We start from the raw sequence: 12992 nt of genomic DNA on the forward strand, positions 1-12992 counted from the left end.
CCAACCGGTCCAAAACATATATACCCACATTTACTACCAAATAAACACCCCAAAAATAATACCCTAATAAAAATTACATTTTACTAGCTAAAATTAACCATTTTTACAGTCGTCAAATTTTTCTTCTACGAATAATTCTCTGAAAATATCGTCCCTCAAAACCTCTCTAGGGACCAATTAAACCATAACTCATTGACGGAGACGGTAAAATTCTTATTAATACCAAGTTAGTAAATAAGGTAAAAATTTAAGGGTCGGGATGTGACAATTCTCCCCTCCTTATAAAAATTTCATCCTCGAAATTTACATACCTGACAATCAAAGAGATAGGGATACCGCTATCTCATTTTCTCCTCTGATTCTCAAGTAGCTTCCTCTACTTGATGACTTCTCCATAGAACTTTAACAAGAGAAAAATGATTTGCTTTTAAGCACTTGCTCTTTTGGGTCAAGAATCTGAACCGGCTCCTCATCATAGGTCAAAACTTTTTCCAATTAATCGGCTGCTCTCGCAACACATGAGAGGGATCGACAATAAATTTGCGAAGCATGGATACATGAGACACATTATATATCTTGGATAACTCCGGAGGCAAAACTAACCGATACACAAGAGAGCCAACTTGATCTAAAAACCCATAAGGACCAATAAATCTCGGACCAAGTTTTTCACGTTACCAAAATGAACCACCCCTTTTCAAGGAGACAATTTCAAGAACACCCAAACACCTACTTGAACTTCAAGGTCCTTCTTGCGGACATCTGAATAACTCTACTGCCTACTTTGAACTGCTTTAAGTCTAACTCTGACCATTTAATCTTTCCACTTGCATCCTGAATTATTTTTTAATCTTCTCAAAGACTCTAAATCCTTCATTGAACTACCACTAACGTTTACACGTAAGTGGGTTTAGTGATACTTGCTCCAGGGTACGAGTACCCGTAGGTATGCACACTCTTTCCTGAACAATGGAAATAGCTAACTCAATTAAAGCGCATAAACTGCTATCACCATCGGGCTAAAATCTCCTAATGTCACACAACAACCTCGTCATTATGTTGATCACAAACTCGACGATAAAGCCCACTTGCTAGGAAACTAAAGTTCACGCATTCGCCATTCTTAACTCAAAATGGCTCAAACTTCACCGAACATACCGGCAGCCCTAATTCAACCTTCCACAGATTAATGGCTTAAATCCTTCGGTCGGATTCTACATTATTCAACCGCCAAAAATACCACACTTCGGAAATTCATAACCCTATCCAAAACTCATCCAAAAATTCCATAATTCACTTCCATAAACTCCCCTTAATATTCTAAATTTAAAAACATTAAAATCTCCCAACCGGCGCCAGCCCCACCGGCAGCGGCGACCGGAGGCCAATTCCGGCGACCTCCAATGCCCACCAAATTTTAACAGCATCTTCTTCTCAACTCCCTCTATAAACTCCAATTCCAAGCCTAACTAGGTCAATCGAGCAAAAACATCCTAGAAGAACCCTAGAAACTTTAAACCTTCAATTCTCCTTACCTAGCTCGAGTTAGGATGAATCCTTTTAGGGGTTTGCTGCTGGAAGGGAGAGCTTCAAGACGAGACCGGCAGCTCCGATTTTGGTGGCCGGAAAAAGAAGTTCCGGCGAGAACGCCCCCGCACACAACCGTGACTTCTCAGCGATCGTTCTCCTTCACGGCGGCGCGACACGGGCTGCCACCTATCCAAACTTGTAGAGGATGCTCCAAGCTTCAATTCGACACCAAGCACGTCTCCTTTCTTGGCCGGACAGCGGCCGGAAAGTTTCCGGGTCGGGAGAGCTCGAGAGAGAAGTCGGGAGGGAGAGGAGAAGAGAGAGAGAGGAGAAATGGGTTTGGGCCTCACCCAATCTGTCCAAAACCTATATACCCACATTTACTCCAAAATAAAACACCCCAAAAATAATACCCTAATAAAAATTACCTTTTACTAGCTAAAATTTACCATTTTTACCGTCGTCAAATTTTTCTTCTACGAATAATTCTCTGTAAATATCGTCCCTCAAAACCCCTCTAGGGACCAATTAAACCATAACTCATTGACGGAGACAGTAAAATTCTTATTAATACCAAGCTAGTAAATAAGGTAAAAATTTAAGGGTCGGGATGTGACACATGCTAAGAATATTGATCCAAACTGGGAAGAAGTAGATATAGAATTTGGTTGCATCGCTTAGACCATCATATGCTGCCATGACAAAAAGAGATTGTCCATAAAACCATAGACCTCCACCCATAACATGTTTTTGTTTCTCTGTTTTAGGGAAACGCAAAATGAAACAATCGGCTTAACTGCTAGAGCCCCTTATCTACAACCTGTTTTGCAGCTCCTATACCGTGGTTAGGGTTCCTATCACTACTTGGAGTTTCGTCTTTCATCGTTTGATGGTGAGAAGTCGTACGATCGCAACAAAGTGTGGCAAGACAATGGTGGTGCTTGCAGCACCAAAAAGAGACTTTGTCGGCGTCATGGATAGCCAAGACGGCAACAAAACGATTGGAAACCTCATCTAACATGTTTGGTGAGAGATGGCAGAGGGTGCTAAGTAGCAATTGAAAGAAAAACCCTAGGTACGAAACCTAGGGAGAAAGCAGTGCGGCTAACTTCTTTTTCCGCCATAAGATGTGTTAAACTTTCCATTATGTATTGTGATTCACAAATCTGGTGTGTCGTCACAACATTGTGATTCCGAAAATGATACATTAATTAATTGTCTACTACATTTAAATAGAGAAACACGCATGATTCTGATAATTTGCATTTACAATTTGTTATTGATAATTTTCCTTATAATTATTGATAATTTTCCTTTTGAAAACACATGATAAAAACATGACACACGCTGTACAAGTCTGGTTTGGAAATCACAAATTATATTTTTCAATCATGTGGGTGGTGCATTAGTGACCACATTGGCCAAACTTTCCTTCCATTTGATTGTCATCTGTATCTCTCTCAATTGCTTTATATAGAGCGAGGTTATGTGCAATCATAACTTTGATCCTTATTTCAATCACATGATATACCTTTCTCCTGTAACTGCTCTGCTTTGGTCTGGGAAGAAGATATATAGGTTACTTCGTTACTACATGAATTCCACTTTACTATTTAAACAGGAGTAATAAGTCGTTTCTTGCTAACGCTTCCCTCGTCAAGAAGATCAGTGATTGGTATTTTAGCTTTTGAGGCGCTACATCTAGTTTCGCCTTCTCCATGCTTGATCCATATGTTAAATCTTTATCTCTCCAGGTACGTTTCAATTTTTCATTACAATTAAATTCAATTTACTTCCCTGAGGTTTTGGAGTAATTTCATTTCAGTCCGTATTATCTCAATTTTAAAAAATTTACCACCTGAATTTTTCAAAATTAACGTTGATTCTTGGCAAATGAGCACGAATTATGAAAATTAGAAAATTTAGGGGGTTAAATTTTTTAAATTGAGAGAATATAGATTGAAATGAAGTTAACCCCAAACCTCAAGGGGGTAAAATGAATTTAACCCTTATCCTTAACTATTTCTCGCTTTATTTTTGTTCTAATAATCTCGATTAAAACATAAAATTATCTTGTCCTTACTCAAGGCCAGTATATATTACTAAGGACCTTGCTAAATCATAAGATAATAATTTTTCATAATATCCTTAAGGTTCTAGTTAATATATAAAGTAATAATTAATGAAAGAAATTAATAAATTATACTAAATATTTTTTAATATTTTTAATAAAAGCACAAAGAAATAGTATATAAAAATTATAAATACACATTAAGAACCTCTAACATCTACTGTCAACTTAACTACTTCGAAAAATATTTCTTTACTTTTTATGTCTTAACCAAATTGAAAATCTTGCATTTGGGTCGGTCCTAGGCTCGGACCAAGAATTTTCAATTCAAGCTCGGCCGATTCGAGCTTTATCGGCCTTTTAGGGTTAGGCTTTCAGTCCTGCTCATCCAAATTCCCAATATAAATATTGAATCAAGATTCTCGTATGAAATAGATGGGGTAGCTCTTGGCCTGGATTTCAGGCAAAGGTTTCCTTCTATTTTTTCTATGATTTAAACTCACAACTTGCGCTAGATTTTCTACATTCACTTAAAATTGTTTTTAGTTACATCTTTAGAGAAAGCAAACTTTGTGACGAATGCTTTTTACTAGTTGGCCGGTCATCTATCTCCAAGTGTTGAAGCTTCTCTGAACATTGACCTCTTTAGGTCCATTTGTGCTAGAGGAGACCTTGTCTCTTTTTTCTTTCTCTTTTAGGGAAAATGGAGTCAAGCTCCATTCATTTACCGTACAAGGTCAAGCTATGAGAATGTCCAAAGACAACCCCATATACAAATATGTTACTCAAGCTAAAGTCTACAAATAAAAAAAACCTACAAAGCTAACCCAAAAAAACTAATATTCAAGCGAACTTATTTAAACCAAGAAAGCAAATAACCTACATTACTAATTCAAAGTACCCCAGCTTAATAAACCCGAGGCCTAGAGACCATTTCGGTGTACCTTTCTAACAAAAGAAGGGGCCAGTCTCTTCAAAATAATGATGTAGGGATCTGTCCCATTCTGGAAGTGGGACTACTTTCCACTCAGGCCTGTTCCAACATCCCAGACCCAAAGTGGTCCAACAACACCCCTATCCCCTAGGTCCTCTTCCATCCCAACAAGCAACCAAGCTGTCAGTCTAGCAAAAACCAGGCCCGACCCACCATCAGTCCACCCTAGAATCTTAGGGTTTCTCGCCACCAAGACAAGAGCTACGTCGTCAAACATGCTCCGACTCCAACCACCATCACCTCCTTCAGCTCCACTTCCTAGCCCAGATTAGCTTCCCTTAGGCCCAATCCCGGATTACCATCCATTGTGGCCTCCTCCAACAAAACAAGTCGATGTACACCGATAAGGCTCCATGTGCAATTCCTACCGCCTTCCAGCCTCCACTGGTCTGCCCAAAATTCAAATGCAACCACCCAGCAGTGCATGCGGTAATACAGATACCTCCGGCGACCTTTGTTTCCAGCCACAGCCAAACCCAATGGCCACCAAGCCTGCATCTCCATCATCAAGGACAACCACTGATTTGCCCAGCAAGACTAGATCAGCTCCTTCTAGCAATTCGACTTTGATCTTCAAAGCCCGCTTTGTCACCCCCAAAGTAGAATCTGATGTGAAACCACAGTCGGAGAAGCCAATCCGAAGTCCCTGCATCAGAGCTGACGCCCCAACAACCATAGCATTCTTCATAGCCTTTCGCTGCCACCAACAACACGGTCTTACCGTCTCCGCCATCACGATCACCGCCTCGTCCATAGGAGATGTGCCGTCGCCATATCTCGAAAGACCTTGTCTCTTGTAGTCTTTTCTTATTGAAAAATTAATATGAACCAAAAAGAATTTAGGACTAGGTTTCTAGATTTTGAGAATCGCTCCGCATATCTTGAGGAGACCTTGTCTATCTCTTGTAGTCTTTTCTTATCGAGAAATAAATATGAACCGAAAAGAATTTAGGAAACTTTACTAAGTGTTTAGCTCTATTTGGAAAGTGACTCTATCTTGAGAAATATAAATCTAATTAAATTCAAAGTACCCAACTAAATTAATTACCATAAATCATTAATCTATATTAAAATTAAATAGAAAGCTCAGTTAGGAATATATCTTTTAATTTTCTGTATTTATTAGATTCAATCATTACCACACTGTCACTTATTGACACTATTAACCTCGGCCAACCTGGTGATTAATATGTGTCAGTAGAATTGAGCACCAAAATACTTACACATATACCTTATTTGCCAAGCACTTGAAAAAGCAAGCAATTCTTAACAAAGAAACAAATTAAACGGTCATCTTCTTGGACAACGTCTTTCTCAATCTATAGAATAAGATTTGGTTTTGTTTTCCTTCTCTGCATATATATGCAATTTTCAGCTTATTTGAGATAATTAACCATGGCACTTTCTGGGCTTAAGCAGCAACTCAAGCACCATATCCAATCCATGGTGAACGAGGTAAACAACTATTCTTCTTCATCTTCCAATTATTTTGTTATCGAATATGATATGTTTTTGGTTCGATCATAATCTCGTTCTAACATGATATAAGTCCCCATGTGGACGATGAGATCATATTGATGATTTAAGTTTGTGGGTGGAATTTGTATTGATAGATTATGATTCGCATGAAATCTCAATCATTTATAGATGTCTTTGTTTATATCTCCACGTGCAAAATATTGCACCTTGTAAGATATAAGTTTGTGTTAGTTTCAGAAAATAAATTATCGATCGTTGATAGTATGTCTCATCATTTAAAGATGTATGTTTTAAGTTGCACACATGTATGTGATACATACATGTACATGTGTGACAACAAAATCTTTTGTCTTGACGATAACGTGGTTCCTTTTTGGGCATAACCGTAGTTCTGGTAGATGTAATTACTCCATTTATAGGCTTATCAAGTTTGAGTCGTAATTTAAAGTCGATGTCATATTAATTAGGTTCAATATTATGTGTACAGGAATCCCTATGTGTACAACAAACATAGCTAATAAATTTTGTGTGAATGTGGTAAAATTGGTTCAATTAAATTGTATTTTAGTCATATATGTTAGATGTAAAATGTTGAATATCTCAATTAATCTTTTGAGTCCACTAGTTGCATAAATGAAATCAATTAAGTGTGTGCTCGTTTATGCTAGTATGTTGTTTTGAGTTTTCCTTTGGTGAAGGCTAGCTGGACTGAGTCTTTATGGCCTGAGTACTGTCTAAATTTGAATCAAGAACAGTTTTTGGATCTCTCGGTTGCCACTTTTTAATCAAGATCACACTTGTTGTGGTTCGTGCTTTGAGAATTCAATTGGTTGATTTACTTTTGATTGTTATGGACCTAGATGCAACTATGTGTTTAGTAGTCATAAGGGATAATTTTTTTGTCAACCTTTATCAGTGTTTAAGTCATTTTACTATTTGCTGAGTATTATAAATGATTGACATTTTGATTAAAAAAATCATTAGGTGTGCAAATTGTATATAAAGCTCTGATCCTCTAGTGTAGTAATTTTTCCAGTTTGACGCATCTCCGGTACAATATAGAAAGAGCTTGTGTTGCCCTTGTTGGTAAAGTGAGAGACTAATTTTCGCATAGCCCATAGATGTTGGAAGTTACGAATTTATGAGTTTTATGATTTGAATAATTATAATATACTGTGGACCGTATTAATAGTCTATAGTACTTCTCAGCAGTGTAGTGAAATATTGCTTCTTTCCAATTTTAACAATAGTTACTAAGCAATTTCTGTCTTCAGGGAATTTTAGTTGAACAACAGTTTGCTCAAGTTCAAGAGCTGAAAAATTCGGAAAATCCTAAATTTCTTGCCCAAGTGCTCAACGATTTCTGTGACGGAGCAGAGTCAAGTATAGCCAATTTGAATAAGCTTCTGTAATCTCTTAACCTCCAGATGCTATCTTATTCATAGGTTATACATTTGTGCAGAACTTTACCCCCCTATCCAACTTTAAATTTGCTCATTATTTCAGTTTGTCACATATTGCAGAGGTGAAGAACATGTTGAATTTGATAAGTTAAATGCTAGCATTCACCAATTAAAAGGAAGCAGCTCCACGTAAGTTAATGCTTCAATTGTTTTGCATGAATTTTAATAGTGATATATGCCAAGATTGCTTGATTTCCCAGAATTTTGTTTCGTATTAATGTTGGTAGAAGTTCAAGAGCATTATGCAACTCTAGGACTATCACTCAACTTTTTTCTCTATTTGGTTCTCCAGCATTGGAGCATATCAAATGCGCCTTGCTACTGTTGATCTTATTAAAGCTGTTGATGAACAAAACAAGGAAAGGTAAGAACTCAAATGAGCATTTCTCATTCTCTGTCTTTTTTTTTTTTTTTTAAGATAAGGGCTAGAAAGACAGCCCTCACGCCGTTACTATTAATGAAACTGCAGAATACAAGGGGAGACATTGAACTTAAACCCCATAGTGTAAGAAAATTCTAAAATAATATCATGAGAACTTACATCACCTAAATTCTCTGCTTTTATATGAGAGAAATTTTACAATATGTTAAAACATGACATGACATACATATAATTTCCACTTGCATACTTTTCAATATTTTTTTTTTCTCTTGTTACATACTTTCCTCTGATGAGGACTTTATATACCTTAGTTGAGACTATTTTCTAGTAACCACATGAGTCCAAAAAGTGGTAAATATTACGTACTGAAATAGGACATGTATGAGAAATGTTAACATACCTCAACTTACCCTCTATATAAACTATATTTTTGTAATTCTGGTTTCTATTACTTTCATGCTCTCCTTTTCATTTATGAACAATAAGTGCTGATTGTTATATATCCTCACAGGTCCTTGGAGGCCTTGAAAAAAGTTACAGCTGAGTACCTGAGAATACAGTACAAATTGCAAACCATTATTCAGGTAATACATAATACTTAACAATCTCTTTACTTTACTAAATGAAAAGATGGTTTTGTGTCCTTATTCTTGTAGCAATTTCTCTCAAAGTTTAGCTATGTAGAATCATAAAATGGTTTGCATTCTGTTGGATGTGCTTGCATCAAATTCATTCTCTATAAGCATTAATGACTTGTTCTTGAACATCTGGCTTGTGCAGCTGGAGAACAAGATATATGATATTGAATCCAAACCTGCAATGAATGATGGTAATTGTGCAGCAGGGCCTTCAAATTCTAAACATATCTGAAGAATTGTATCCAGTATTGTTCTGAAATTCTGAGAGTGCCAAGATTAGACCAAATGAATTCACCAAAAGTTCTTCTATAAAACTACCAAACTTGGTTTTTGTTAGTTTTTTCTTTCTTTCTGGAATCTGACTGAATGATTGGTTGCTCTTGTTGTTGAATATTGATTTTTTGATGATGACGGACATTTGTAGCACTGAAGCTTTAGGGCATTCGTTACCATTCCAACATTAAAAACATCTGGGTTAACCAAACTATCCCTTCCACAACATTTACTGATTGCACGGCCTACGTCTTTGCAGAGCATTATGTTCAACATGCTATCAGCAAAAAATGATGAATACTTTTATTAGTTGCTAGAAGAGATGCTAATTTTCAAATTTTGCTTCACACTCCCGACTAGGAATGAGATGGTAACGAGAGAGATAGACACAACAATGTACGCCCATGGCATCTAAAGAACGGGTGCTGACATTTGTGAAGCCAACGAGTGTTACACTTCACAAAGGCTGACTTTTGATATCATAGTGGATCAAACAGAACCAGAACCAGTAGTGACCATGAAACATGATATTGACGACAAGATATAACTAAGATAAGGAAATACCACTCTAAAAGTTGACAGGAAACTGATCAGATACATGATTATTCCACATTCGCTAAAACATCCATTAGGCAAAGTGTATAAAACTAAGTGATCATATGTTCAATCACCAGAGGTCAAATCACCATGGTTGATATCTGAGGTGGAAATGGATGTAGGTGATGTGAGGCCAGATGTAGGCGAAGCGAGACCAGCAAACCTCCTGTAGGATGGTGTTGGGGGTGATCTTGGAGATAGATTGACAAACTCCAAAGCCTGCATTCTCAGTTCTACTGGATAATCAGCAACACAACCAATTCTTGGTCCAGCTCCCGTTGACCACTTGAGGGATAGTTGATGCCCAAGTTGGTATGATTTGGCTTGCTTCTTGGAGTTGATCCTCTGCAGTATCTTGTTCTGAGGTACTTCAGCTCTTGGACTCTGAAGACCGCCAGATAAAGTTCTTTGGTAATTAGCTTTGGTCTCGGGACCATCAGTGGATTCCAAGACTTGGGTGTTTTCCGCTTCTTCTGGTATCTCAGGTTCAGTAGGAGCTTCAGAGTTGGTTGGAAATTTAAATGTAGTCCCACCTTTATTAGACTTGCCATCATACTTTTCTGAATCTTCATTTGCCTTGCGTATCTTGAAAAAAAGAAGGTTGAAAGATACCATCAGCCAAATGCTGGTTAATGAGTCTTAAAAATGAAACAACAATATTCTCCATGAATTAGCAGAAAAGCCTCAGTTTCACAATTACCTCAACTTCATCAAGGTTCACGCCATTTTCCTTGAGAAATGATAAGAAGCTATCAAGACGGTCATCAGTGGGTCGATAATGTCCACTATATGCAGAAATTGACTGCAAACACAATGCCATAAGGATCAGATACTAATCATACTATAGACCAAAATATTACTTGTGCATGCTAACATTCTTCTATTTGTATAGAGATGGAAGATAGCTGCTGAAAAACTGTACCTTCAGAATTCCATGCTCTACCGCTAGCCTTCCGGCAGCTATTGTCACTCCTCCAGCCAAGAAGCTAGAATGATGGAAAACTCCTTTCTTTTTCTGGAAATAACAAAATACGCATCAGTTGTTTTGAAATAAACCAAGGACTCGTTTAAATATGGTCATATGAAAATGAAATATTCTTAATTCAACTCTTACTTCACCAGCATAGAGTTTCTTAGTGGTGCTCATAACAAAGATCCACTTGGCTTTCGATCCCTCATTTGTATCCAGTAGCTCTCCAGTTTGTGAGTGAATAATTTGCCCATCAGCAACAACATACTCGTAATGTATTCTCTCGTGCTAAACTCAACAACCACAACCACAAGCATACAAAACAAAGTTCAATAGAATGAAAAAAAAAATTGCATATCAGGATAAGCATAACATGGGGTAAAATTTGAAAGTCATGAAAGAAAACAAATGTATAGCACATAAGAGGCAATAATCGAAAACTATAACGAGTACAGAAGCACCTACAGGTCCAAGATATCTAATGCATTGTTGTCGAAGCTCTGATCTTGGGCACTTCTTGAGATCAAGCTCTTTACCTTCTCCTACATCCAACCTGCACATAAAGCAAGGAACATTCAGCAACTGCCTCAACTTATTTCTTTTCCTTCCTGAAAGTTCTGACTAAATAACAAGCCACTATTAACAGTCCAAGAAACAGATAAGATACTTTCCTCCATAAAAATAATTGAAGTCTCAACTTTTGGTTCATTCAGAGCTTTTACATCTTTCAGCTAAAGGAGTTCATGCATAAAGCAAAAGCTTTTAGTTTTAGCTTACAGACATAAAACAGGAAATGGTAATAATTGCTTACCAGTAAAAAAATGGCTGACCAGCATCTGCTTTACACCATTCTTCATAATACACATGCAAGCTATGCCCATACCTGTGTCTTGGATCAATCTACAAAACCCAAAATCTCATTCAGCAAAAACACATAGAAAAAAAAACAAAATACTGGAAAAAAAAATTTGAAAATAGACAAAAATATTTACAGCTTCAATCCAGTGCTGAAAAGCCAGTTGTTGTGCTTTGGCATCTTTAGACAACCCCTTTCCCACCTGCCAGAAAAGACCAAAATTTTACCTCAGAATTTAACCCCCAAAATTCAACCCACAATTTCTATTATTTTTCTGATCCAAACCCAGTTAATTCTTTGTGAAATAAAAACCAATACCTTAGAGGCATTCAAGCTAAAACGCTTCCAGCGTGAAGCCACAGACTCGGGCTTCAAGAAATTAAAGAAAGAAATGGTGCTGTGATTCAGTCTCGCATAGTCTATCGCTTGCCACCTGTAATACAATAATTTGTTACACTCGTTAGTTCACTTCAAATCAAAATCAAAAATTGACCAAAACCAGGAACCACAGAAATGTGGTGAACTCACCACAGCTCTTCAGCGACGACGGCAGAGTCAGCCAGCCTGCGCCGGGTGCGGTAACTCCTGTAGACCTTCTGGAGCTTCACGGCCGCTTTGGACTCGGACCCTTCTCCCCCAAGCGCGTCCGCCTCACTCGCCTTGGGACTCACGGCCTCGCATTTGGGGGACAACTCGGAGGTGGGGAAGTCGCGGGAGTGGAGGACGCCGTTGGGGGAGTAGGAGAATGGAGATGGAGGCTTTGACTGGAGGGTGGCGAAACCCGAGAGGCTCTGAGTATGAACCTCCATTTCGGAGCACAGAATGGTTTTCTGGGTTTGAAGAGAAAGTCCACGGTAGAGAAGAGAAGAAGAGTTGGGAGTGTGAGAGGTGAGAAGAAGCCAGGTATAAATATAGTGGGGTGGTTTTACCGGGAAACCTACCTGTCAGCTTTTAATATTGGAGAGAGTGTGGGACACGCGCCTTTGGAGAGTACAGATTGGTTTTGGCTACGTTTATTATACAGTTTATACTCACTGTGGAGTAAGAGTGCGAGACTGAAGAGGGAAACAGGAATGTGGGTGATGGAATTGTTGGTTGTAACAGAGAGAATGTGGGGAAGGAGCTTTGAAGGTTCTGAGGGAAGAGGGTGATTCACGTGGTTCGTTTTTTAAGTGTGCTGAAAATGTTTTAGATCTGGGCTTGTTGCAATTCCACCCTCCGGCGAAAGGATGGAGGATGGTGGAGTCACTAGAGTGGTACGGCAACCTATTTATAGATATTGGCCCATGCCAAATTTATAGATGAAACTCGTCATGTTTGTTAGCCAAATAATAATAATAATCGTAAATGTTACGGGTTTAGGGTTTAAGCATCACATCATTGAGGTTGGAGGTGGTCATGGCCCTATATGTAATTGGCTATATGTTTAATGAGTTTGAGAAAAAATTCATGTGTCGGCCCTCTCAAACATAGTTTTGTAGTTCTGTCATTGATTTACTTGATTTGTGATTGTGTTAAAAATCAATCAACATCTACCTACACTAGTGTTTAATGCATGTTGATTCACATAACGGTTGATTATGAGTCATTGTCTATTGAGAAGTTGGTGGTATAATATACATGGAGTCTAGACCTACATTTGTTGTCAAAGGCCAAGGCTTTTGTATATGAGCGCTTACATGTATGTTGGTAAATCCAACATATCTATCGTTGGTATCCTTTCTTTTTTTTTTTTTTTT

General features: G+C 37.9%; 2 protein-coding genes across 3 annotated transcripts; one reads left to right on the forward strand and one right to left on the reverse strand.

Annotated features, from left to right (window-relative positions):
- The first annotated feature begins 5990 nt into the window (after nucleotides 1-5990).
- LOC101292040 (histidine-containing phosphotransfer protein 1-like) lies at nucleotides 5991-8789 on the forward strand. The gene is made up of 6 exons (XM_004305306.1): nucleotides 5991-6050; nucleotides 7349-7482; nucleotides 7598-7666; nucleotides 7830-7901; nucleotides 8431-8503; nucleotides 8700-8789. The coding sequence occupies exons 1-6, from the start codon at nucleotides 5991-5993 to the stop codon at nucleotides 8787-8789; spliced, it is 498 nt and encodes a 165-aa protein (XP_004305354.1).
- A 505-nt stretch (nucleotides 8790-9294) lies between these two features.
- LOC101299784 lies at nucleotides 9295-12128 on the reverse strand. 2 transcript variants are annotated; one of them, XM_004302960.1, is made up of 9 exons: nucleotides 11782-12128; nucleotides 11572-11686; nucleotides 11390-11455; nucleotides 11209-11297; nucleotides 10863-10950; nucleotides 10542-10685; nucleotides 10350-10442; nucleotides 10128-10229; nucleotides 9295-10012 (listed from the first exon to the last, which is right to left on the reverse strand). In XM_004302960.1, exons 1-9 carry the CDS (start codon nucleotides 12060-12062, stop codon nucleotides 9494-9496), a joined length of 1497 nt encoding a protein of 498 aa, XP_004303008.1. In that variant the 5' UTR covers nucleotides 12063-12128; the 3' UTR covers nucleotides 9295-9493. The 2 variants fall into 2 exon arrangements, with proteins under 2 accessions (XP_004303008.1, XP_004303009.1); XM_004302961.1 differs by lacking the exon at nucleotides 11209-11297 and having other exon boundaries at nucleotides 10863-10925.
- Between the last annotated feature and the right edge of the window lie 864 nt (nucleotides 12129-12992).

The sequence above is a fragment of the Fragaria vesca genome, linkage group LG6 (assembly GCF_000184155.1).
Source record: "Fragaria vesca subsp. vesca linkage group LG6, FraVesHawaii_1.0, whole genome shotgun sequence".
In the NCBI taxonomy this organism is placed as follows: Eukaryota; Viridiplantae; Streptophyta; class Magnoliopsida; order Rosales; family Rosaceae; genus Fragaria; species Fragaria vesca.